General features: G+C 44.2%; 1 protein-coding gene across 11 annotated transcripts in view; it reads right to left on the minus strand.

Moving 5' to 3' along the window:
- Window positions 1-450: 450 nt before the first annotated feature.
- Window positions 451-27,950, minus strand: part of LOC139243823 (cytoplasmic polyadenylation element-binding protein 2-like) — a 211,983-nt gene continuing 184,483 nt past the window's right edge. For all 11 annotated transcript variants that reach the window (XM_070870875.1, XM_070870880.1, XM_070870876.1 and 8 more), the window contains one exon: window positions 451-4,936. In XM_070870875.1, coding sequence (XP_070726976.1) covers window positions 4,709-4,936 — 228 coding nt within the window. In that variant the 3' untranslated portion in view covers window positions 451-4,708. The remainder of the gene's footprint in view (window positions 4,937-27,950) is intronic.

Genomic DNA, 27,950 nt, shown 5'->3' on the forward strand with positions numbered 1-27,950 from the left:
TTTGTTGGACTGGCTCAGGTTTTTGGTGTTTATGGTGCAGATCATTCCTGGCCTGTGAGTGATCTTGTGTCCCTTTTACTCCAATTGTTGTCCTCTCACAAGTGTGATGTCCATCTGTTTCATCCAAATATTCATTCCTTCTTACTGCTCTGAAAATCATGCTCAAGACCTTCTGTTGTGTTACTTCCATGTCGTGGTCTCAACATCTGTCAATAGTGGCCCTCAGTTTTTCATCGGGATTCTCGCTAAACTACCTCCTATTTAGTTCCTATGAGCAATGTTACTGTTGACTTGCTTAATCTTGTTTTAGGGATGGACCATTACAAACTTGTACTGATTATTACTGTTGAAATATTACTATCCTGTAATGTTACATTTTTGTTTGTGTTTTCCTTCCTCCTTGTATTATATAATTCAGTTGCTAAACAAAATTAAAGTCACTTACATCTGTTTTTCACCAATATCATTTATTCACCAGTATCATTTAAATAGGAACATAGTAACAGGAAGCCATTCAGCCCCTCAAGCCTGTTCCGCCATGCTATTATATCATGGCTGATCTATTATTATTAATATTCTACTTTAGAAATAATTTATTCACAGATATTGGGACGATTGTGCAAGTAAACCTAACCTCATGAATATTCCAGTTGCTCAATTGCGCTGGAATTTATCCTGTTTATCAGAAGCATTTATAAAATTCTACATTAATAGTAGTGGAAGCCACTTATATTAATTTTGGTGAACAGTCCATTAAAATACTGGAGTTATTAGCAGTGACAATGCAGGCAGGTATGATAGCCTCAGTGTAAATCCTCCTGCCACTGCAGGGAAGGAACTGCAATAATATTGGTTAGAATGAAGACTGTGAAGCTTAGTATAACAGAAGCACAGATTTCAGAAGAACTGAAACCTACAACACCCCTTATCAAAGTCAGACACTGGAAAGATGAGTTAATTTTCTAATTTCAAATAGGACAGCTGACAGGTGAATTTTTAGCATAGAGCAAACATGCAAATAGTTTAATGATTTATTAATTCAGTCAACAGTTAATATTACAAATATTTAAAAATTACTTAATATAAATAGTTGGCAGCAAACCATTCCAGTACAGAATTATCACCAGTACAACAGACAGACTGGAGGATTAGACATCAACAGAAATATGCAAAATAAAGAAATATAAAAGTTGAAAATGAAATTAAATCAAGCTTGAGGTGATCTTGTGTCCATAAAAGCATGGGTTCTCCTTTATTTAAAAATCAAACAAAATTACTAATCAACTCTCCCTATAAAGTACAAAAAGGAACAGAATTGGCAGAAATTGATGGCTGTCTAATTTGCATATCAAAGAACCATTAGTTGCTAATTACAACCTAAACACTCCTGTAAACCACTGCTCTGAATCTATACACAAGCAATTAATTAGAATCTAGAGACTTTAACAATATTACAAAGATTTTAGCTCCAAAAATAATTCAACATAAAATAAACTTTAGGAATTAGCATCATAAAATTATATTTTCCACATAAAAATACAAAATAATATTAATGACACTGGCTGAATAAGAAAATTATTCCAAGTATCATGCTACCATTGAAAAAGTAGTCATATTTTTTAAAGTAAGATAAAATAAAAACAAAATAGGCAAATATGCATGAAAAGTATCTCCTTTTTTTCTTTTTTTTTTAGCAAAACACTATCCAAAATAACTACAATCATTTACATCAGTACAAAGATCTCTGGATTTTAAAAATATTAGCATGACAAAGGGGTAAAATTTCTGACAGTAAAAAAATGACATTGTGGATAACTAGTCTGCAAATATGCAATGAAAAAAATAAATCTGCATTAAAAGGTTTACACTGTTATTCTTTTTCTTTTCTTACAAACATTAGAAACAGTATTGCACATCACAACACAGAGTCGAGGTTAGTCAGCCTTCCAAAATGTGTTATATTCAAGTCTTTCAGCATCTTTGAGGAAAGGCCTTATATGGCCAGATGCAACAGGGGTTAAAATGTCAAGTGTTTCCCATAAAATATATTTGCTTATGTTTTCTTTGCAAAAACACAGCGTGGTTTAAAAAAATTAATTTCTCTGCAGAGCCCTGCATCTGGGCAGAAATACATACATTCGGGGAACACAGTATGTGAACAAGCTTATTAGAATATAAAAATAATACAATCAAAACAAAATAATTACATTTCTACAAAAATAGTGAAATAAATATGATTTCTTTAAAAAAGATGCATTACAGTGTTTACCATTTTCTTCATGGCAATGCTGAATAATTCAGGTGCTACAGTAATAAAGTTGTCTCGGGAAAGAAATGACAGCAGATGAAACAAAAATCATTCTACCACCACCCCACCCCTAAAAAGGGTTCACTTAAGATTTATATAAATCAAATTAATTTAACAAAATACCTTGGTGATTATGCCTTTAGTTATACTTAAGGAGCTGGGGATATTTCAAATTACTGCACTTACTTTCTGCACAGTTTTATATAGAAGAGCCCTTCTAAGGTTACCACGTTAGTTTACAAATGTCTAGACCCTTCCAAATTTAGGAAGCAGAATGTATGGAAAAATAAAATTATCAATTTGTTAAATCATTTATTTGCTGAGTTAAATTATATATGCAGATCTTTCAATAATAAACATAGCAAAACTATCGATTTCTCTTTTAAATTCAGAAAATTGAGGTATTGCAAAGGAGATGCCATCAGTCAAAAAGTGTGCCCTAAAACAGCTGACTGTTGGGAAAAACTCTCACCAAGATACAAAAGTAGTGCATAACAATGCCAATATGGGTGTCTGAAAATGGAACAAATTTGGCAGAGAACGAATACTCCAAATAGCCTGGAGAACCATGGTAAGTAACAAATGGGAGCGTTAGCCAATAAATAAATTAGTAAAAAAGCTATTCTTCAAAACAGCATTGACTTCAAACATTTTAAAAGTTGCATCACAATCACTATAAACAGCAGAGTTAGACATGAACTACATACACAAAAGCACACCAGGAGACCACCAATGTTCAAGACCAACACCTTGCTTACATAAAAAGATTGTCCCTAAGGATTATATACGGTTGTTCTGTACAGTAAATGCTTGTAATGGCATGATCACCTTTTTTTTTTAAATAAATAATTGACACCCGCATAGCTTTCTGCAGCTTACTAATACATTTTTCATTCTAGTGTGATTAAACTGCAGAGAAATTCAATGCTTTAAGTCAAACCAGGTTAATTTAACACCATAGTCATCTCCATTTTGACTTTAAAATGGTTAGGTTTAGTAAATCATGTTTCTTGTATTATGAAATCAGTACCATTTTATAACTTTTTGGGGGGCTTGGTGTTTGGTGATTGTTTAGCAGTGTGCTGGCCATCTTTGGTTCGTAGAGGAAGTCTGAGCCATTATACCAAAGAGTTTTATATGAAAGGGGCAATGAAATCAAAAGCTTTTCATTCTTTACCATTTAATAATTTGTTTTAAAATCCTAGCTACTTTTAAATTTCTATTTAGGACAACAACTCACTCAACACTAAACAAAACGCACGTTAACAAGATTGCACAGGGAACACGAGATTACATCCAGTCTGCAGAAATCGAACTCCACAACCCACCAGGTCACGATAGTGGCTGCACTTCTACTCTAAAAGCTAATTTGCATAATGTACACATAAAGTGTAGCAGTAGGATATTCTCATTACAGGAGTCACATTTATACATGCAAGTTAGATTTTTTTCCTCTTTTTCTTTTAAACTATTATTGTACCTTTCATTCATGCTAACTAATTTGTTTGAATGTTTGCCAAAAATGACATCACATCCATTGCTGTGAAGGAACATGTATGAATATACTTTTAGTGCATGCATAAGGTGTACAAGTAAACATGCAGTTGTTTAAATTCACATTCTAAATTGTGGCAGTCTCGGCCATTGCTGCCTGCATCTAATTCTTCCATAATGCAGCTGCTATAATTATGTTTCTGATCCCATTTTGTTACTGTGTGTTCTGGTATTAAATATAACACCTATATAGCAGCAAAGCTCCTAAATGCAGCTCAAGAATAATAACAATGCTAAAATAGTTAAACCAGATCAGTCTCTTGAGGTATTATTTCTTGCAAGTCAAAATGGAGAGCAAAAACGTAACCCTATTTTTTTTTTAAGTTTGTGTATACATTGCAAATAGCAACATTAAAAAATAAAATTTTGTGTGGCAGAAATCACTTACCTATAGCTAAACTTGCCTCATACTATTTGCTACCTTTGGTAAAATTACTAGGGACAGGTCTTGGAGATGAAACTGAGCTTCCTGAAATAAGTGCATGCTCCACCCATTAAAGATAGCAGCAAACTGTGCGCCCCTAAATGGCAACATTCTCACTTCTAATTTTAAGTTTTTTTTATATAAAAAAATAACTTGAAAAAACTACAAAAAATCCTTTTTTTTTTCAAAAACATGAAAGTACCTCAAAAAAGTTAGTAAAGCCTGAGATGCAGGGTTTTGGTGACAAACAGAGGCCTGTAGTGTATTAGCTGCTACATATGATGTATGCATTGAGAGCTGGGGTAGGAGGCAGAAGAATGCACTTATTTCTCCTAACTAGTCATGGTTTCTTCAGCCTTTTAAGCCTCATGCACTCTCCTCTCTTCATCTGTCATGATCCTTCAGGCGCCTGAATGTTATGTTCAGCTCCAGCGGAAGTGAACCTGTCGAGGGCGGTCGGCCCCCTCCTTCACCAGCGGCTTGTGGAACTCCCGTCCGGCACGAGAGTGGATATTTGCCCAACAAAATTCACAGTAATACTGCAGACAAGTGACATTGGCACAGAAAAATGGAGCAAACTTTCCACCACATCGAGCACCCTGGCATTCATCACACATTTGATCATCTAGCACGTATGGCTTAACTTCCACCTGTTGGAATAAAGTACAACGTTTTATTAATATATTTATTTCCGTACAGTCAGTGCAAAAATACTGAGGATCTACAAGACTGATAAGGCATACAAAATAGGTTAAGTAGTAAAGTTTTCAGCTTATTAAATCTATGTCCTTCATGTTGCAATTGCTTCCATATGTTCAGTCACCATGCTCTAAATTTATTTTCAAGAGATTAGACGAAGTGAACAAACTTAATCCAAATTCTTCACTCATTATACCAATAGATTGCTTACATGCCTTATTGGTTTAAAAATGTGTTTTTTCAATGTTTTGTACAATTTAGGCCATTAAATAAAATTTGAGTAAACGTGTTTTTTCGAATGAGGCTTTTATGCTTTAATGAGAGGCATTTTGTTTCTACTGGAGTGGAAGATACTGTTTAAGGTGGCTTTTGCTCAGACACTGAAGCCAGCATCAGTCAGGTTCAAAGCATGGCAAATGATCACATGTTCAAGGTGCAGGTCATTGGAGATTTGACAGGAGACAAAATCTTCCTGAAGTAGTGCTTCATTGATAACAGCTTCAGCAAGAACTACAAATCCACCATGGGAAATAAGAGAGAGAAAAAATATTTTATATAAATCATACAAGTAATTGAGAAAAAGGAAAGTACAAAAGTACTGTAACTTAAGCAAATACAGCAAATTTATTTAGGGAGATAGTTGAATGAATTTGGAAGACAGAGGAAACAAGGGTTGGAAAAAAAAACAGGGGAATTTGGCAATATTAAATGGTATATACTTCAATGCAAGGAGTATAGGAAATAAGGCAAATGAGCTGAGAGCACAGTTTGACACTTGGGAGTATGATATTATAGCTATTACTGAGACATGGCTGAAAGAAGGGTATGTATGGCAGCTCAATATTCCTGGTTACAGGGTTTTCAGATGCGATAGAGAGGGGGTAAAAAAGGAGGGGGGGGTCGCAGTATTGATTAAAGAAACAATTACAGCTGTGAGAACGATTGATGTTAGAGGGGTCATCAAACAAGGCCATATGGGTTAAAATAAAGAACTAAAAAGGGGTGATCACACTACTGGGAGTGTACTATAGACCCCCAAGCAATCAGAGGGAGATAGAAGAACAAATATGTGAGCAAATTGCTGCGAGGTGCAAAAACTACAGAGCTATAATAGTGGGGGATTTCAAATACCCGAATATTAACTGGGAAAAAGGTAGTGTGAATGGTAGAGGGTGCAGAATTCCTAAAATGCATTCAGGAGGACTTCTTTAGCCAGTATGTAACAAGCCCAACAAGAGAGGTGGCGGTTCTGGACTTGGTTTTGGGGAATGAAGAGGGGCAGGTGGAATAGGTATCATTGGGACAGCATTTTGGTGCTCGTGATCATAATTCAGTTAGATTTCATGTAGTTATGGAAAAGGACAAAGGGGGAGCAGGAATAACAATTGAGGTAAAGCCAATTTTGCTGAGCTGAGATGGAATTTGGCCAAAGTGGACTGGAAACGGCTACTTGATGGTAAATCAGTGCCAGAGCAGTGGGAGGCATTCAAGGAGAAGATCCCGAGGGTACAGAGCAAGTATGTTCCCTTAAAAAAAGGGTGGGGCTAACAAATCTAGAGTCCCCTGGATGTCAAGGGAGATACAGGGTAAGATAAAGAAAAAAGGGAAGCTTATGACAGATACCGAGAACTCAACACTGCAGAAACTCTAGAGGAATATATGAAATGCAGGGATGCAATTAAAAAAGATGTCAGGAAAGCAAAGAGAGAGCATGAAAGAATGTTGGCAACTAAAATCTGGGAAAACCCAAAGATGTTTTATTAATACATTAAGAACAAGAGGATAACTAGAGAAAGAGTGGGACCTATTAGAGACCATAAAATAAATGTGTGTGTGGAGGCAGAAGACGTGGGTAAGATTCTTAATGAATACTTTGTATCCGTTTTTACAAAAGAGGGGGCGATGCAGACTTTGCAATGAGGGAGACAGAGTGTGAAATATTAGGAGATATAAACATAGTGAGAGAGGAAGTATTAAGGGGCTTAGCAGTGGATAAATCCCCAGGCCCAGGTGAAATGCATCCCAGGCTGTTAAGAGAAGCAAGAGAAGAAATAGCAGAGGCTCTGACCATCATTTTTCAATCCTCTCTGGTTACAGGTGCAGTGCCAGAGGACTGGAGGACTGCTAATGTTGTACCTTTGTTTAAAAACGGGAGAAAGGGATAGACCGAGTAATTATAGGCCAGTCAGCCTAACCTCGGTGGTGGGAAAATTATTGGAAAAAATCCTGAAGGATAGGATAAATCTTTATTTGGAAAGACATTGATTAATCAAGGGCAGTCAGCATAGATTTGTGCAAGAATAAGTGTTTAGTATGATAACATTGATTCTATATATATATATTTTTATATGTAAAAATGTTAAGTGTAGATTATACGGAAGAGCTGTAGTGTTGAAAGAAACAAAATGGATAACTTCCCCAAGTTCATGTCTCTTTTGGCGGGGCAGAGCTCAAGGAACAAAGGAAACATGCTTTGAATCTCACCAAACTGGAAAAGGTGTTAACTGGAAAGCCATTAACCTAATCAAGGAATGGCACCGGCCCTCCAGACAGACACATATATGGAGGAGAAACCAATCAGGAACGGCCCTCGAACAAAGACCCAATCCTGAGGTTCTGAGAAACAATGACCTTAAGGGGTACAAAAAGTCAAGCCAAAGATTGCTGGCTCTCTTCTTCTCTCTTTTCTTAAGCACATGGCAAAAGCAGGACCTTCATCTACAGACAAAGAAGCAAGCCATGAGCTTTGCCAGAGGGAAGTGATGTATACCTTTTTATAAATCATTATTCTAACATCATTGTATCTGTTGTAACTAAGTAGATCCGTAGGATAGCTGACGACTGCTGATAGATGTGCATGTGTGTGTGTGTGTTTAATAAACTATTCCAAATTGTTTTAAAAGAATCGGTCTTGCTGTCAATTTAATGCCAGATTTAGAAATCCTACAACATTGGGGGCTCGTCTGGGATCTGGCGAGACAGCTTTTAATCATTCTTTTGAACAATTGGAAATCTCGGAGTTGTGATTCTAACCCGTGTTGCGAAGTGTAAACTATAAACTTTTAAACGGATCGGGAGAAGTTGCATTTTAAGGAGCAGTCGTCTCGATAGTTGGAACTGTTTAAGTGGGGACCCACCAGTAGTTAAATTCAAAAGACACAGGATGAAGGGATCGGTCATGTACAAAAAAAAACAGCAAAAGATATACAGGTAGTCTATGAGGAGAAAGTATATGAAAAGGTATCCATAAAGGACATACAAGAGTTACAGGCACAGGCACGGTACCTCCACAAGGGCCAACATGCGTCCTTTGGGGAGCTTGTGGCATTTATCCAGGGCAAAGTAAATCAAGGAGAGCCAAGGCCAAAACGGGCAAACGGTCTCTTGGCATACATCGACATTACTGTGCTCGGAGAGATGAGGAATTAATGAGGCAGGATGCAAAAAAGATTCAAAATTTAAGGGAAGTGATACAAGACTTAAAAGACCAAAGGGCAAAAGTGATACAAGATTTAAAAGAATCGCAAGTAAAAGAGCTTTAACTAAATGAAAAAAAAATTAAAAATATAAAAGATCAAAAGAAAGCCATCAACTTATTTGGCAGTTAAAGGAGGGAGAAATACAACATTTGAGACAAGAAATTGATCGATTAAACACAGTATTAGGAATTAGAAAGAAGGGCTGAACAGGCAGCTACATTGCTACAGCAATAGTCTTTCAAATGTAAATGCCACAGCAGCCATCGTTGAAACGAAGGAAAACAAATTAGAGTTTAAAAAAATATAAATTGGAACACTTAGGACTCCAGCAAGAGGTAGAAGATGCTAGGGGGGCATTAAGGGACGTAATTAAGAAGCCATATAGGGAGGCAGACCACTCCCGGTGCCAACTAGAAATAGCGAGGCTAAAAAGTAAGTTAAGGGAGCAGCAGGCCCTGGTATCCGCAGTAACACGGGGAGCCATAACAGGGACAAAAGAAGGAGACAAGTGGGAGACAGACTGGGAAGAGGAAGGCAGTCAGTATAATCCCCCAAAGGGTGGTGAAGGATAGGATATCTTGGAGACACGAAGGTCAACCGTAGCAGTAGTAACCACTTCTTTATGATGTAATGCGCATGGTAACATCACCAGTAACCATACCGACTCACAGCACCATATCTGGTGCTGACGCAGGTAGCCACGAGTTGGGGCTCACTAATGATGGGGATGACCCACTGGGAGTTAACAGGAGGTGGGCAAATTTCAGGAGAAGTCACCCCGAGTTAGAAGAGAGACTTAACACGAGTCCTGCTCTTGGCCTGTTCCACTTCCCTAAAAGATAATCTGTAAGACGCAGTCCTCTCGCCTGGCACAGCGGCCGATGCAGTTATGACCTTGATCCTACACCACTTAGGGATCCAAAACTTAAACTTTGTAGCTCTACTTAAGACCACGCAGCACCCAGAAGAGACCCCTAGAGCCTTCAGTAATCATCTGTACGATATCTATGAATGTACCCAGAACCAGGCACCCGCAAATGCTGCAGTAGGAAAGAATCAGGAACAATTTAAATCGATGTTCCTGACCCAACTCCACTCTTTAGTTAAAACCACTCTGGGCATAGCCATGAGGCCCACCAAACAGTGGACAGATAGAGACCAGCGCTCAAATAGCTTGGTCGCTATATCTGGGAGGTGGTAAAAGTCCAGTTAAAGGTAAAGTCACCACCCACTGCAAATAAATCTGTCAACGGTGGAGGGATCTAGGTGTTACCCCTTTAAGGAACAGTGCTTTAATTGTAAGAAGGTAGGCCATCTAGCAAAAGACTGCAGCAGACCCAGACAGGTACCGGATCACGGTGTAATGCATAGATACCTCCTATGGAACGAATCCTAGTCCTCTGGGACGGATCAATGATTGGACCAGTTGATAACCCTCATGAAAGCCCAAATTGTCACAGGCAAAATAATTTACCGGTGCACACAATTGCCGATGCACACTCATTAGAGAGTCCCCAAAGATTGGTCGGAAGTGGGGTTCTGACGTGATGGTAGTGGGAGACCAGTACTCCTTGTCCTACAAGGAGGCCGGCAGCAGATTATGCTTATCGATACTGGCTCAGCCGTTATCATCATCCACATCCCATACAGTGGCAGGCAAGGGTTGTATGATCCTTAAAGGGTTTAATGGTGATACAACCACCGCATATACAGGGAAAGCCACAGAACTTCAGTTGGGAAGCCTCATTTGTAAGGTCCCAGCACCAATGCTGATGACCACCCCCGACGGAAGGGGAATTGTAGGGACTAATGTGTTGGATCAGTATGGTGTAGTAATAGATTACAATCGGGACTATGTTTGGATGGGATTAAGAGATAATGCGAGAGTATTAGAAATTTCAGATGCTTACTCGACTTTTGCTATTAAAAAGCCATGAGTATGACCCTCCGGGGAGCGAAAATGAAGGTGTGACAAAACTAATTCAGGAACACCTAGCGGTGTTCGCCACATGCAAGCACGACTGTGGAAAAATGGCAGGTGAAGAGTCTATTGAGGGACCCCCCACTCATTCACTAAAGAGTACCCCATCCCAAGGGAGAGTCACCCTTACATCCAAGACACCATAAAATCCCTAGTCGAGCAGGGTGTTGTTAGGGCAGGCACTTTCACGACCAATTCACCCACATGGTCGGTTAAAAAGCTTGATAGCAGCTGGCGACTGACTATTGATTACAGAATGTTAAATTCTGTAACACCAGCTTGCTCAATGGTAGTAAGAGAAACTCCCCACATATTGGGCCCAAATTTCCACATGATTTGCGCCTGATTTTTAGGAGCAACTGGTGGAGAACGGACTATCTTAGAAATCGCAATTCTCCACATTTGTTTTTCTGCAGTTCTAGTCAGGTAGAACAGTTCCACTTTGGAACATAAATTTTTCTTCAAAAGGGGGCGTGTCCGGCCACTGACGCCTGATTTCAAAGTTTCCACAGTGAAATCGTACTCCAAACTAACTTAGAATGGAGCAAGTGAAGATTTTTGTAGAACTGAAAAAAACCTTGTCTACACATTAAAAAATCAGGCGCAGGTTACAAATTAGGCGTCCAGAACGAGGTGTGGGGAGGGGGGGGGGGGGGGGAGAGAGGGGAGAAGGGAAGTCATTAAATTCTACAATAAATCCTTATTTATACTTATACAAATAAATCCAACCTGAATAAAAATTTATAAGCAAAGAAAAGATTAAATAAACTATGTTCCTACCTGTGTGAAAGGCAGCAGTTTGCCGTCGGGACCGAAGGCTGAACGGGCCGGGCCCGAGACTTCGGGCAGGGCCCGTCCCCAGCACCAGATTTACAGGTAGGTGGCGTTGGGTCGGGTCGGGGAGGTTCGGTTCGGTTCGGGTCGGCGGGGGGGGAGGAGAGGGATGGAGGGAGAGAAGGAGGGAGGGAGAGGTCAGGGTGGGGGAGGTCAGGTCAGATCCAGTCAGTTGAGTCGGGGGGGGAGCGGGAGCAGCAGTCGGGTCGGGGTGGGGGGGGGGGGAAGCAGGAGCGCCAGCGGCAGTCAGGTCCGGTCCGGGGGTGGGTAAAGCAGGAGCGGCAGTCAGGTCGAGTCAGGTCCGGTCCGGGGGTGGGTAAAGCAGGAGCGGCAGTCAGGTCGAGTCGGGTCGGGTCCGGGGGTGGGTAAAGCAGGAGCGGCAGTCAGGTCGAGTCGGGTCGGGTCCGGGGGTGGGTAAAGCAGGAGCGGCAGTCAGGTCGAGTCGGGTCGGGTCCGGGGGTGGGTAAAGCAGGAGCGGCAGTCAGGTCGAGTCGGGTCGGGTCCGGGGGTGGGTAAAGCAGGAGCGGCAGCAGCAGTCGGGTCCGGTCGGGGTGGGGGGGGGGGGGGAGAAGCAGGAGTGCCAGCGCCAGTCGGGTCGAGTCCGGGGGTGGGAAAAGCAGGAGCGGCAGCGGCAGTCGGGTCGAGTCGGGTCCGGTCCGGGGGTGGGAAAAGCAGGAGCGGCAGCAGCAGTCGGGTCCGGTCAGGGTGGGGGGGGGAGAAGCAGGAGTGCCAGCGCCAGTCGGGTCGAGTCCGGGGGTGGGAAAAGCAGGAGCGGCAGCGGCAGTCGGGTCGAGTCCGGGGGTGGGGGGAGGTGGGGTGGGGAGAAGCAGGAGTGCCAGCGCGAGTCGGGTCCGGGGGGGGAAAAGCAGGAGCGGCAGCAGCAGTCGGGTCCGGTCGGGAGGGGGGGGGGGGGGAAGAAGCAGGAGCGCCAGTCGGGTCCGGGGGTGGGAAAAGCAGGAGCGGCAGCAGCAGTCGGGTCCGGTCGGGGGGGGGGTGGGGGGGAGAAGCAGGAGTGCCAGCGCCAGTCGGGTCGAGTCCGGGGGTGGGAAAAGCAGGAGCGGCAGCGGCAGTCGGGTCGAGTCGGGGGGGGAGAAGCAGGAGTGCCAGCGCGAGTCGGGTCCGGGGGGGGGAAAGCAGGAGCGGCAGCGGCAGTCGGGTCGAGTCCGGTCCGGTCGGAGGGGGGGGGGGGGGGGGAGGAGAAGCAGGAGCGCCAGCGGCAGTCGGGTCGAGTCGAGTCGGGTCGGGCAGGGGGAAAAGCAGGAGCGGCAGCGGCAGTCGGGTCCGGGGGGGGTGGGGAAAGCGGGAGCAGGAGCCTGAGCGGGAGTCGGGAGGAAGCAGGAGCTGGCCATGGGAGGAGCCTTATTCACACAGCCCCAGTGAGGGCATTCGGCCAGGGCTAGGGGCTGCGTGCTTCGGGCCCCTCCCACACAGTTTTGGGCGCCTGGAGCTACTGCACTTACGTGCCCACTGTAGTGCGCATGTGCAGAGGTCCCGGCACTGTTTTCAGCGCAGGGACCTGGCTCCGCCCCCCTACAGCTCCTGCTGCGCTGCGCCGAGGGCCAGAGGACCTGCAGGGAGGTGGAGAATACGGAGGGTTTTTTTAGGCGCACTTTGTGGCGCGAAAAACGGGCGTCCAGGTCGGGACTGCGCCGTTCTAGGCACGGCTCGAAACCTGGGCCCATTATCTCAAATTCCTGCTGGTTCCAAGTACTTCTTATCCCTCGATTGTGCAAGTGGATTCTGGAGTATCCCTGTTAAAAGGGAAGACCAGTGCAAATTCGCGGTCACATTTGAGGACCAGAGCTACATCTCGACATGCCTGCCTCAGGGGTTCCACAATGCCCTGACGATTTTTCAAAAAAGAATTGCTGTAATTTTAAAAGACTTTTCCCACCCTACCTGCTTGCTGCAGTATGTAGATGACCAACTGCTGGCAACCGACAGCATGGAGGAGCATCTGCCCCTTTTGCACGAACATTTGACATTGTTGGCTCAGGCGGGATTAAAGGTGAATCCCCGTAAGGCTCAATTAGTAAAAGAACGGGTCACCTTTCCAGGAGTGTCCATTTCTCCAGAGGGATCGTCCCCCGACTCTCACAAGGTGGAGATAATACAGCGACTGCCATTACCCACTTCCAAAACAGCCCTATGATTTGATGGGTTTGGTGGGGTACCAAAGGAACTTTATCCCAGGCTCTGTAGAGTGTGCAAAGCCCTTGTATGATTTGATAAAACTGCAGGGTGATGACACACACCCAGCATGGACTAATGCTCACACCCAATCCGTGGCTAAAAACTGCAGTGATACAGGCCACATGTCTGATCCCACCCGATCCCACGCAGCCCTTTCATTTAGAGGTTGGGGCCACAGAACAAAGCCTCACTGCCAGTTCTGTGCCAAACACGAGCTGATCGACTACAGCTAATCGCATATGCATCTTGAATTCTGTAGGGGGCAGAAAAACGGTATACCGCATGTGAGCGCCACCTGCTGGCCGTCTTCTGGACAGTACATCATTTTACTTTTATTACTGGGTTACAGGCTACAATCCTGCACAGCGGACACACATCTCTGAAACTATTGATGAAACCTCGAGATTCGCTAGTTTCCTCGCAGCGCCTCAGCAAATGGACATTCGAATTTATGGAAAGAGACACTGATACCATTTCCAAACCACACCACATTTCTGCCACAATTTCTGATCTATGAAGAGAACCCACATGAATGTCCGTTACCCCTGATTAACTTCGAGACCTATCCTGTGCAGAAACAATCCATACAGGCTGCCCCAGATGTTTACATCGATGGGTCCTCATATCACACTGAAGGATCCCCTCACATCAGGTATGCTGTGGTATTGCCAGAAAGAACCATCCAGCGAAGATGCAACAGGCAGTCTTCACAACATGCAGAAATCGCCACACTTCTAACCGCTGTGAAGGAAATCTCAGATAGACCCGTGAATATTTGGTCAGATAGTGCCTATGCTATAAACACCATGCTCTCCTTGCCCCTATACCACAAAAATGATTATTGTACGATAGATGGTGAGGCCCTGGTCCATGGGCCCTGGTTACGCCTGCTCTGGTCATACCTTAAATAGCGATCCCAGCCCTACTTCATAGGAAAGGTAGCAGCCCATAGAAAAGGGATCCACATAGTGAGGGAAATTCCAGAGCAGAGAGAGCAGCCAAGGATGCTGCGATTGATGCGGAAATAGAGGATATAGTTGTTGAGCCTTGCAATGTTGTTAGCAAGGGTTCCCCAACAGATCACCTAAATTTAAAATCCCTGCAGTGGCAATACCAGCCATATGTTGTTGTAAGCGCCTGGCACAAGGAAGGCAAACCCATTCCTCAACCAACAGCCTGGGATCCTAATACCATACTAGCCACTGCCCCTGACTCAGATGAACAGTTGCTGAAGTTCAAAAGAAAGCCAAACATCTGCCCGGTGGAGAGCAGTTCCTGACCCCCCTCAGAGGTGGGTCAGGAACTGCTCTCCCTCTTTCACTCCCACCCGACAAGAGGGCATTATTCAGCCCTGGTAACCTTCTATAAGGTAGCATCCACAGCTTGGTGGCCTTCCATGAGGGAATCAATCAACCAATATGTGGCACGATGCCTACCATGCCTGCAGTACAATCCTCCCGCATGCACTGACCGAGCTTTGCTTCAAAGCGCGCCCCCACCTCAAGGGCCATGGACTCCCCTCCAGATAGACTTCATTGGGCCACTTCCACAGGCGCAAGGCAATTTTCAGCATGCCCTAGTGGTGGTGGATCAATTCACTAAATGGATCGAAACATTCCCCTGCCGCTCCAGCACCACAATCATGGCAGCCAAAACACTATTGAATCATGTGCTTTGTAGGTGGGGAGTACCAGTACAAGTAGATAGCGATCAAGGTTCACACTTTACCGGTAAAATTTTTACCCACCTGCAGGAAATGTTGGGGCTATAACACAAATTACATATTGCTCACCCCCCCCAGGGGTCGAAAGGGGGAACAGAACCTTCAAGTTAATGTTAAAAAAATTGTGCGCGGACCACCCCACATGCTGCCAATGTGCTTAATGGCAATGAGGTCCATAAAACAACAGGGTCCTCCCCATATCAGGCCATCATGGGAAGGCTAATGAGAATGCCAGGCCAACTAACTCTAACAGGGATGAGTCCCCTGAAAATGAAACCATGTAGTTCCAAGTGGCTAGGACAAGTAGTAGATCATGCACTTTGGCAGAAAAAAATCAAAGAGCAAATTATTATTTAAATGGAGAAAGATTGTAAAGTGCTGCATTACAGCTGGACCTGGGGGTACTTGTGCATGAAACACAAAAGGATAGTATGCAGGTACAGCAAGTGATCAGGAAGGCCAATGGTATCATTGCTGCATTGGTGATCATTTTACAACAGTCTAGCAACTCTGGATCAGTTCCTATGGACTGGAGGGTAGCTAATGTAACACCACTTTTTGAAAAAAGAGGGAGAGAGAAAACAGGGAATTATAGACCGATTAGCCTGACATCAGTAGTGGGGAAAATGTTGGAATCAATTATTAAAGATGAAATAGCTGCGCATTTGGAATGCAGTGACAACATGGATTTATGAAAGGGAAATCATGTTTGACAAATCTTCTAGAATTATTTGAGGATGGAACTAGTAGAGTGGACAAGGGAGAACCAGTGGATGTGGTGTATTTGGACTTTCAAAAGGCTTTTGCAAGGTTCCACACAAGAGATTAGTGTGCAAAATTAAAGCACATGGTATTGGGGATAATGTATTGACGTGGATAGAGAACTGGTTGGCAGACAGGAAGCAGAGAGTAGGGATAAACGGGTCCTTCTCAGAATGGCAGGCAGTGTGTAGCGGGGTGCCGCAGGGCTCAGTGCTGGGACCCCAACTATTTACAATATACATCAATAATTTAGATGAAGGAATTGTGTGTAATATCTCCAAGTTTACAGATGACACTAAGCTGGGTGGTGGTGTGAGCTGTGAGGAGGATGCTAAGAGGCTGCAGGGTGACTTGGACAGATTAGATGAGTGGGCAAATGCATTGCAGATGCAGTATAATGTGGATAAATGTGAGTTTATCCACTTAGGTGGCAAAAACATGAAGGCAGAATATTATTTGAATGGCAGCAGATTAGGAAAAGGGGAAGTGCAATGAGACCTGGGTGTCATGATACATCAGTCATTGAAAGTTGGCATGCAGGTACAGCAGGCGGTGAAGGCGGCAAATGGCATGTTGGCCTTCATAGCGAGGGGATTTGAGTATAGGAGCAGGGAGGTCTTACTGCAGTTGTACAGGGCCTTGGTGAGGCCTCACCTGGAATATTGTGTTCAGTTTTGGTCTCCAAATCAGAGGAAGAACGTTCTTGCTGTTGAGGGAGTGCAACAAAGGTTCTCCAGACTGATTCCCAGGATGGCAGGACTGACATATGAGGAGAGACTGGATCGACTGGGCCTGTATTCACTGGAGTTTAGAAGAATGAGAGGGGATCTCATAGAAACATTATAACATTCTGATGGGGCTGGACACGTTAGATGCAGGAAGAATGTTCCCGATGTTGGGGAAGTCCAGAACCAGGGGTCACAGTCTAAGGATAAGGGGTAAGCCATTTAGGACCGAGATGAGGAGAAACCTCTTCACTCAAAGTTGTTAATCTGTGGAATTCTCTACCGCAGAGAGTTGTTGATGCCAGTTCGTTAAATATATTCAAGAGGGAGTTAGATATGGCCCCGACGACTAAAGGGATCAAGGGGTATGGAGGGAAAGCAGGAAAGGGGTACTGAGGTGAATGATCAGCCATGATCTTATTGAATCGTGGTGCAGGCTCGAAGGGCCGAATGGCCTACTCCAGCACCTATTTTCTATGTTTCTATGTATCTTGGCCTTTGTTGCAAACAGAATGGAGTATAAAAGCAGGGAAGTCTTGCTACAGCTATACAGGGTATTGGTGGGGCCACACCTGGAATACTGCGTGCAGTTTTGGTTTCCATATTTCCGAAAGGATATACTTGCTTTGGAGGCAGTTCAGAGAAGGTTCACTAGGTTGATTCCAGGGATGAGGGACTTGACTTATGAGGAAAGGTTGAGTAGGTTGGGTCTCTACTCATTGGAATTCAGAAGAATGAGAGGTGATCTTATCAAAATATATAAGATTATGAGGGGGTTTGACAAGGTGGATGCAGAGAGGATGATGGGGGAGACTAGAACTAGAGGGCATGATATTAGAATACTGGGCCGCATATTTAAAATTGAGATGAGGAGAAATTTCTTCTCTTAGAGGGTTGTAAATCTGTGGAATTCGCTGCCTTAGAGAGCTGGGACATTGAATACATTTAAGACAGAAATAGATGGTTTCTTAAACGATACGGGGTTATGGGGAGCCGACGGGGAAGTGGAGCTGAGTCCATCAGATCAGATCAACCATGATCTTATTGAATGGCGGAGCAGGCTCGAGAGGCCGTATGGCCTATTCCTGCTCCTGCTCCTATTTCTTATATTCTTATCACACCGATCAGACAATGAAAACATGTAGCTCCAAGTGGCTGGAACAAGTGGTAGATCACACCAATCAGATCAATCGATTTGTGGCCATGAAATTGGGGAAGTTAAGAAGACAAATTAAAAGAAACTTTGACAAGAAAGTACGTCCCTTTGAATATCAGATGGGAGACTCAGTAGTGATTCAAAATTATGGGAACAAGAAGCATGCCTTAAGAGTCCTGGTGGTGAGGGCCGCGTATGATTATAGACCGATTGAACCCCGCGGTTTATTTGATTCCGTTACTGGGGGACAAGAGCGTTAAGTACAAGGAATGGTTCACATTAATCAGTTAAAAACTGCCAAAGAGTAAATACTACACTGATCTTGTTTCCTACAGACAATGATATGGAACCTTATGATTGTCGGGACGACACTGGCCACGACCGAAGCTGAGGGAAGATGGAGAAGCGGGAGCTGCAGCATGACTTACGAACATCATCAATGTGCTTAGAGAAGCGACGGTGCACTGAAGAAACAGGAAGGGGAGGGTCTCCGCTGGAGATGTTATTGTACTGTAGTAAATCCCCTACGAGGTAGGGACCAAGTCAAACCATCCACTTTTCTCTCTCTCTCTCCAAGTTTAAAACCCATTATGCAGCGGTCATCCACCTCACAGACACAAACAGCAGAGCTATCAGAACCCTCACAATATTTATGATGTGTGAACCCTGAGGAGATAAATTGTATGAGGAGTGAATAAGGATATTTCCCCCTCAAGGTGGGGAGTCTGCAAGAATTAGAGTGTTTAGTAATGATAACATTGATCCTGTATATATATATATATATATATATATAAAAATATAAATGTTAATAGTGTAGATTATATGGAAAGGCTGCAGTTTTGAGAGAAACAAAATGGATGACTTCCCCAAGTTCAGGGGCAGAGCTCAAGGAAAAAAGGAAGCATGTTTTGAAACTCATCAAACTAGAAAAGGTGTTAATTGGAAAGTCTAATCAGGGAATGGCAATGGCCCTCCAGACAGACAGATGTATGAGGAGAAGCCAATCAGGAATGGCCCTGGAACCAAGACCTAATCATGAGGCTTTCTGAGAAACAATGGCCTTAAGGGGTATAATAAGTCAAGCCAAAGATTGCTGGGTCTGTTCCCTTTTCCTCTTTTCTTAAGCACACAGCAATAGCAGGACCTTCCTCTACAGAAAAAGCAGACCATGAGCTTTGCCACAGGAAGGTGACATATATCTTTTTAAACCTTTTTATAAATCATTATTGTAACATCATTGTATCTGTTGTAACGAAGGAGATCTGTAGGATAGCTGACGACTGCTGATAGATGTGCATGTGTGTGTGTGTGTGTTTAATAAACTATTTCAAATTGTTTTAAAAGAATCGGTTTTGCTGTCAATTTAATGCCAGAGATTTAGAAATCTTACATTTGTCAAGGGAAGGTCGTGTCTGACTAACTTGATTGAATTTTTCGAGGAGGTAACCTAGCGGGTCGATGAGGGCACTGCGTTTGATGTAACGTATATGGAATTTAGCAAAGCTTTGGATAAGGTCCCACATGGCAGACTGGTCACAAAAGTAATAGCCCATGGGATCCAGGGAAAAGTGGCAAGTTGGATCCAAAATTGGCTTGGAGGCAGGAAACAAAGGGTAATAAGAACATAATAACAAAGACAAAAGCAAAATATGGTGGATGCTGGAATCTGGAATAAAAACAGAAACTGCTGGAAATCTCAGTGGGTCAGGCAGCATCTGTGGAGACGAAGCAGAGTTAACGTTTCGGGTCGATGACCCTTCATCAGAACTGGAAAGTGTTTGGAAAGAACAGATTCTTAACAAGCACTGAAAGGGGGAGAGGAAGAAAGAACAAAAAAGAGGTCTATGATCGGCTGGAAGACAGGAGATATTAGAGACAAAAGGACTGATGGCATAAATTCAAATGGTAATGCCAGGAGTTAGAAAAATATTAGACAAGATAGGGTGAGAATGGAGAGATAATGACCAGCTGCCATTAGAGACAAGGAGAAAAAAAAGAAAGAAAACAGGCTGTGGAGGGAAAGGGGAGGGAGCCAAAGATTGTCAGTAGTTACGCTCTGAAATTTTTGAAGTCCATGTTGAGTCCAGAAGGCTGTAAAGTGCCGGAACGAAAGATGAGGTGCTGTTCCTCGAGCTTGCGTTGAGCTTCGTTGGAACAGTGTAGGAAACCAAGGACAGAGAGGTCAGCGTGGGAATGGAGTAGAGAATTAAAGTGACAGGCGACTGGAAGCTCAGGGTCACACTTGCGGACTGAACGGAGATGCTCCACAAAGCGGTCACCCAATCTACGCTTGGTCTCCCCAATGTAGAAGAGACCACATATTGTGAGCAGCGAACACAGTGTACTAAATTGAAAGTACAACAAGTAAATCACTGTTTCACCTGGAAGGAGTATTTGGGGTCCTGGATAGTGGGAAGGGAGGAGGTAAAAAAGCAGGTGTTGCATCTCCTGCGCTTGCACGGAAAGGTGCCGTGGGAAGGGACGGGCATGCTGGAGGGTGACTGCAGAATTGACCAGGGTGTTGCGGAGGGTGCGGTCCCTTCGGAATGCTGAGAGGAGAGGGGAAGATGTGATTGGTGGTGGGATCATGCTGGAGGTGGCGGGAAATGGCAGAGTATGATCCGTTGAATGTGGAGGCTGGTGGGGTGAAAGATGAGGACAAGGGCACCCGGTCATGGTTCTGGGAGGGAGGGGAAGGAGTGAGAGCAGAGATGAGGGAAATAGAACAGACACAGTCGAGGGCCATGTTAACCACGGCGGAGGGGAATCCTCTGTTGAGGAAAAAGGAAGACATGGCAGAGGCACTAGTGTGAAAGGTGGCGTTGTCAGAGCAGATGTGACGGAGACGGAGAAACTGGGAGAATGGAATGGAGTCCTTACAGGATGCAGGGTGGGAGGAAGTGTAGTCCAGGTAGCTGTGGGAGTCAGTGGGCTTATAGCGGATATTGGTTGAAAGCCTATCCCCAGAGATGGAGACGGAGGAGTCGAGGAAGGGAAAGGAAGAGTCGGAGATGGACCATGTGAAGGTGAGGGAAGGGTGGAAATTGGATGCAAAGTGAATGAAATTTTCAAGTTCAGGGCGAGAGCAGGAGATGGCACCGATACAGTCATCAGTGTACTGGAAAAAGAGGTGAGGGAGGGGACCCGAGTAGGACTGGAACAAAGAATGTTGCACGTATCCCACGAAAAGGCAGTCATAGCTAGGACCCATGCGGGTTCCCATAGCAACACCTTTAATTTGGAGGAAGTGAGTGGAGTTAAAGGAGAAGTTCAATGTGAGAACAAGTTCAGCCAGGCAGAGAAGGGTGATGGTTGATGGGGACTGATTGGGCCTCTGTTTTCTGTTAGTTAGCCAATCCGCTATCCATGGTAATATATTACCCCCAACCCAGTGAGCTTTTATCTTGTGCAGTAACTTTTTATAAGGCACATTATCGAATGCCTTCTGGAAATCCAAATACACTACATCCACTGGTTCCTCCTTATCCACCCTGCTCGTTACATCCTCAAAGAACTCCAGCAAATTTGTCAAACGTGATTTCCCTTTCATAAAACCATGCTGACTCTGCTTGACTGTATTATGCTTTCCCAAATGTCCTGCTACTGCTTCCTTAATAATGGACTCCAGCATTTTCCCAACGACAGTTGTTAAGCTAACTGGTCGAGTTTCCTGCTTTCTGTCTCCCTCCTTTTTTAAATAGGGATGTTACATTTGAGGTTTTCCAATCCACTGGGACCTCCCCAGAATCCAGGGAATTTTGGTAGATTACAACCAATGCATCCACTATCTCTGCAGCCAATTCTTTTAAGACCCTAGGACGCATCAGGTCCAGGGGACTTGTCCACCTTTAGTTCCACAATTTTACCGAGTACTTTTTCTTTTGTGACAGTGATTGTATTAAGTTCCTCCCTCCCTATAGCCCCTTAAATATCCATTATTGGGTTGCTTTTAGTGTCTTCTACCTTGATGACTGATACAAAATATTTGTTCAAAGTCTGCCATTTTCCTGTTGTGCACTATTGTTTCCCCCGTCTCATCCTCTAAGGGACCAACATTTACTTTAGCCACTCTATTCCTTTTTATATACCTCCAGAAACTCTTACTATCTGTTTTTATATTTTTTGCTAGTTTACTTCCGTAATCTATCTTACCTCTCTTTATAATTTTTTTAGTCGTCCTTTGCTGTTTTTTTTAAATAAAAGTTTCCCAATCCTCTGATCTCTCACTAATCTTGGCCACTTTGTATGCCATTGCTTGCAATCTGATACCATCCTTTATTTCCTTAGTTAGCCACGGATGGTTCTCCCTTCTCTTAAAGTCTTTCCTTCTCACTGGAATATATTTTTGTTGAGAGTTAGGACATAAGAAATAGGAGCAGGAGTAGGCCCCTAGAGCATGCTCCTCCATTTAATACGATCATGGCTGATCAGATCATGGACTCAGGTCCACTTTCCTGCCTGCTCTCCATCACCCCTTATCGTTTAAGAAACTCTCTATTTCTATCTTAAATGTATTCAATGTCCCAGCTTCCACAGCTCTCTGAGGCAGCGAATTCCACAGATCCACAAACCTTAGAAAAGAAATTCCTCCTCATCTCAGTTTTAAATGGGCGGCCCTTTATTCTAAGATTATGCCCTCTAGTTCTAGTCTGCCCTATCAGTGGAAACATCCTCTCTGCATCCACCCTGTCAAGCCCCCTCATAATCTTATACGTTTCGATAAGATCACCTCTCATTCTTCTGAATTCTAATGGGTAGAGGCCCAACCTACTCAACCTTTCCTCATAAGTCAACCGTTTCATCTCCGGAATCAACCTTGTGAACCTTCTCTGAACTATCTCCAAAGCAAGTATATCCTTTCGTAAATATGGAAACCAAAACTGCACGCAGTATTCCAGGTGTGGCCTCACCAATATCCTGTACAACTGTAGCAAGACTTCCCTGCTTTTATACTCCATCCCCATTGCAATAAAGGCCAAGATTCCATTGGCCTTCCTGATCACTTGCTGTACCTCATACTAACCTTTTGTGTTTCATGCACAAGTACCCCAGGTCCCGCTGTACTACAGCACTTTGCAATCTTTCTCCATTTAAATACTAACTTGCTCTTTGATTTTTTTTCTGCCAAAGTGCATGACCTCACACTTTCCAACGTTATACTCAATCTGCCAAATTTTTGCCGACTCACTTAGCCTGTCTATGTCCTTTTGCAGATTTTTTATGTCCTCCTCACACATTTCTTTTCCTCCCATCTTTGTATTATCAGCAAACTTGGCTACATTACACTTGGTGCCTTCCTCCAAGTCGTTAATATAGATTGTAAATAGTTGGGGTCCCAGCACTGATCCCTGCGGCACTCCACTGGTTACTGATTGCCAACCCGTGAATGAACCAGTTATCCCTACTCTCTGTTTTCTGTTAGTTAGCCAATTCGCTATCCATGCTAATATATTACCCCAAACCCCGTGAACTTGTATCTTGTGCAGTAAGCTTTTATGTGGCATGTTGTCAAATGCCTTCTGGAAGTCCAAATACATCACATCCACTGGTTCCCCTTTATCCACCCTGTTCGTTACATCCTCAAAGAATTCCAGCAAATTTGTCAAACATGACTTCCCCTTCATAAATCCATGCTGACTCTGACCAAATTTTGCTTTTCCAAATGTTCTGCTACTGCTTCTTTAATAATGGACTCCAACATCTTCCCAACCACAGATGCTAGGCTAACTGGTCTATAGTTTCCTGCTTATTGTCTGCCTCCTTTTTTAAATAGGGGCATTACATTTGCAGTTTTCCAATCTGCTGGGACCTCCCCAGAATCCAGGGAATTTTGGTAAATTACAACCACTATCCCTGCCGCTTCTTCTCTTAAGACCCTAGGATGCAAGCCATTAGGTCCAGGGGATTTATCTGCCTTTCGTCCCATTATCATATTGAGTACCACCTCCTTAGTGATTGTGATTGTGTTAAGTTCCTCCCCCCTATAGCCCCTTGACCATCCCCTGTTGGAATTGTTATGTATGCAATAAAGGTTCAAACTGAGTACTGTTTAACTAAGCAAGGTACAACCTTGGCTCTGCCCAAAGTGCCTGACTCTCAAAATGGCTGGCCTTTTATACCTGAGCAGCACCATATGCTACAAACAGAATGTACATACATGATGGGAATATTGTTAGTGTCCTCTACCGTAAAGACTGATAGAAAATATTTGTTCAGCGTTTCTGCCATCTCCATTTTCCCCATTACTAATTCCCTGGTCTTGTCCTCTAAGGGACCAACATTTACTCTAGCCACTCTTTTCCTTTTTATATACCTATAGAAACTTGCTATTTGTTTTTATATTTCATGCTAGTTATAAAATATCTCCTTAAATATCCGCCACTGCTTATCAACCGTCTTGCACTTTAATCTATTTTCCCAGTCTACGTTAGCCAACTCTGTCTTCATACCTTTGTCGTCTCCTTTATTTAAGATCAGGACACTGGTTTGAGATCCAACTTTCTCACCCTCCAACTGAATTTGAAATTCAACCATGCTATGATAACTCTTTCGTAGAGGATCCTTTATTAGATCATTTATTAATCCTGTCTCATTACACAGTACCAGCTCTAAGGTAGCCTGCTTCTTGGTTGGTTCCGCAACGTTCTGTTGAAGGAAACAATCCCGGATACACTGTATGAACTCTTCCTCAAGGCTACCTTGGCCAATTTGATTTGTCCAATCAATAAGAAGATTAAAATCGCCCATGATTATTGCCATTCCTTTTTTACAAGCCTCCATTATTTCTTGATTTATATTGCGTCCAACAGTGTAGCTACTGTTAGGGGGCCTATAAACTACGCCCACCAATGACTTCTTCCCCTTATTATTTCTTATCTCCACCCAAACTGGTTCTACATTTTGATGGGTAATGGTTGATGGGTGTTTTTGTGACTGGAAGGCTGTATCCAGTGGAGTTCCACAGGGCTCAGTGTGGGTCCCTTTCTTTTTGTGGTACAGGTTGAGCGTCCGAGGTCCGGAGTTCCAAAATTCGGAATATTCCAGAATCCAGACACCGGGCCAATCTATGGCGGGGTCATCCGGAAACCGGAAAATGTTCCAAAATCCGGACTCCCCCCACCTCGGCGGCCCGGCCCCGGCTTCCCCCCCACCCCTCCTCCTTACCTCGGTGGGCCGACCCCACCTACCTCGGCCCAGGCAAAGATGTTCCAAAATACGGAAAAACCCAGAATATGGAATGGCCTTGGTCCCGAGGTTTCCGGATTTCGGACGCTCAACTTGTATACATCAATGACTTGGACTTGAATGTTGGGGGTATATGATTAAGAAGTTTGCAGATGACACTAAAATAGGCTGTGTGGTTGATAATGAAGTAGAAAGCTGTGGACTGCAGTGAGATATCAATGTACTGGTCAGAACAGTGGTAAATGGAATTCAATCTGGATAAGTGTGAGGTAATGCATTTGGGGAGGTCAAACAAGGCATTAAATGGTACGACACTGAAAAGTGTAGAGGAACAAAGTGACCTTGCAGTGCAGATCCACAGATCCCTAAAGGAGCAGGCCAGGTAGATAAGGTGGTTAAGAAGGCATATGGAATACTTGCCTTTATTAGTCAAGGCATGGAATACAAGAGCAAGGAGGTTATGCTTGAACTGTATAAAACACTAGTTAGGCCGCAGCTGGAGTACTTTGTTCAGTTCTGGTCACCGCATTACAGGAAAGGGTGCAGAGGAGATTTACAAGAATGTTGCCTGGACTGGAGAATTTTGGCTATGAGGAAAGATTGGAGATGCTGGGTCTGTTTTCTTTGAAACAGAGAAGGCTGAGGGGAGACCTGATTGAGGTGTATAAAATTATGAGGGGCCTGGATAGAGTGGATAGGAAGGACCTGTTTCCCTTGGCAGAGGGGTCAACAACCAGGGGGCATAGATTTAAAGTAATTGGGGGGAGGTTTAGAGGAGATATGAGGGGAAATTTCTTCACCCAGAGGGTGGTGAGGGTCAGGAACTCACTGCCTGAAGTGGTGGTAGAGGTAGAAAGCCTCACCACATTTAAAAGATACTTGGATGTGCACTTAAAATGCTGTAACCTACAGGGCTACGGACCATGAGCTGCAAAATGGGATTAGGCTGGATAGCTCTTGATCGGCCGGCACGGACACAATGGACTGAAATGGCCTCCTTCTGTGCTGTAAATTTTTATGACTCTATGATTCTATTACAGGTAAATAGTATTAAAATATTATATGCAAGACCCTATATATTTCTGTCAGTCATGTGTAAAGTTGTTGTATCACGCCACCACCTCAGTAAAACCCCAACCCTGCACGAAGTAGAAAAAGCCATAAGATGGCTTAAGAACAAGGCTACGGGAGCGGATGGAATCCCTGCTGAGGCACTGAAGTATGGTGGCGAGGCACTGTTGGCGCGAATACATTACCTCATCTCTCTCATCTGGAGCGAGGAGAGCATGCCTGGAGATCTCAGAGATGCAGTGATCGTGACCATCTTTAAAAAAGGGGACAAGTCCGACTGCGGCAACTACAGAGGAATCTCCCTGTTATCAGCCAGTGGGAAAGTCGTCACTAAAGTCCTTCTCAACCGTCTTCTCCCTGTGGCTGAGGAGTTCCTCCCGCAGTCACAGTGCGGATTTCAACCCCTCCGGGGCACAACGGACAGGATTTTTGCAGTGCGACAGCTGCATGAAAATGCAGGAAACAGCACCAGCCCTTATACATGGCCTTCTTTGACCTTACAAAAGCCTTTGACACTGTCAACCGCGAGGGTCTATGGAGCGTCCTCCTCCGTTTTGGATGCCCCAAAAGTTCGTCACCATCCTCCATCTGCTTCACGATGACATGCAGGCCCTGATCAATACCAACGGATCCATTGCAGACCCAATCCATGTCCGGACCGGGGTCAAACAGGACTGCATCAACGCCCCAACCTTCTTCTCAATCTTCTTCGCTGCCATGCTCCATCTCACAGTCAACAAGCTCCCTGCTGGAGTGGAACTAAACTACAGAACCAGTGGGAACCTGTTCAACCTTCGCCGTCTCCAGGCCAGGTCCAAGACCACCCCAACCTCTGTTGTCGAGCTACAATACGCGGACGACGCCTGCGGTCTGTACACATACAGAGGCTGAACTCCAGGACATAGTCGACGTATTTACTGAGGCATACGAAAGCATGGGCCTTACGCTAAACATCCGTCGCCACACAGCACTACCCCCAGTCATCAAGATCCACAGCGCGGCCCTGGACAACGTGGACCATTTCCCATGCCTCATCAACAAGAGCAGACAATGATGACAAGATTCAACACCGCCTCCAGTGCGCCAGTGCAGTCTTTGGCCACCTGAGGAAAAGAGTATTTGAAGATCAGGCCCTCAAAACTGCCACCAAGCTCATGATCTACTGGGCTGTAGTAATACCCGCCCTCCTGTATGGCTCATAGACATGGACCATATACAGTAGACATCTCAAGTCGCTGGAGAAATATCATCAACGATGCCTCCGCAAGATCCTACAAATCTTTTGGGAGGAAAGACGCACCAACATTAGCATCTTTGACCAGGCCAACATCCCCAGCACTGACCACACTTGATCAGTTCCGCTGGGCAGGCCACATAGTTCGCATGCCAGACATGAGACTCCCAAAGCAAGCGCTCTACTCGGAACTCCTTCATGGCAAACGAGCCAAAGGTGGGCAGACAGGGACACTCTCAAAGCCTCCCTGAAAAAGTGCAACATCCCCACTGACACCTGGGAGTCCCTGGCCAAAGATCACCCTAAGTGGAGGAAGTACATCCGGGAGGGCGCTGAGCACCTCGAGTCTCATCGCCGAGAGCATGCAGAAATCAAGCACAGGCAACAGAAAGAGCATGCGGCAAACCAGTCCCACCAACCCTTTCCCTCAATGACTATCTGTCCCACCTGTGACAGAGACTGTGGCTCTCATATTGGACTGTTCAGCCACCTAAGGGCTCATTTTAAGAGTGGAAACAAGTCTTCCTTGATTCTGAGGGACTGCCTATGATGATGATGTTGTATCACAGCAATGTACAATGTAACACAAAAGCAAAATACTGTGAATGCTGGAATCTGAATG

This window comes from Pristiophorus japonicus, chromosome 2 (assembly GCF_044704955.1).
Source record: "Pristiophorus japonicus isolate sPriJap1 chromosome 2, sPriJap1.hap1, whole genome shotgun sequence".
Taxonomy (NCBI): Eukaryota; Metazoa; Chordata; class Chondrichthyes; family Pristiophoridae; genus Pristiophorus; species Pristiophorus japonicus.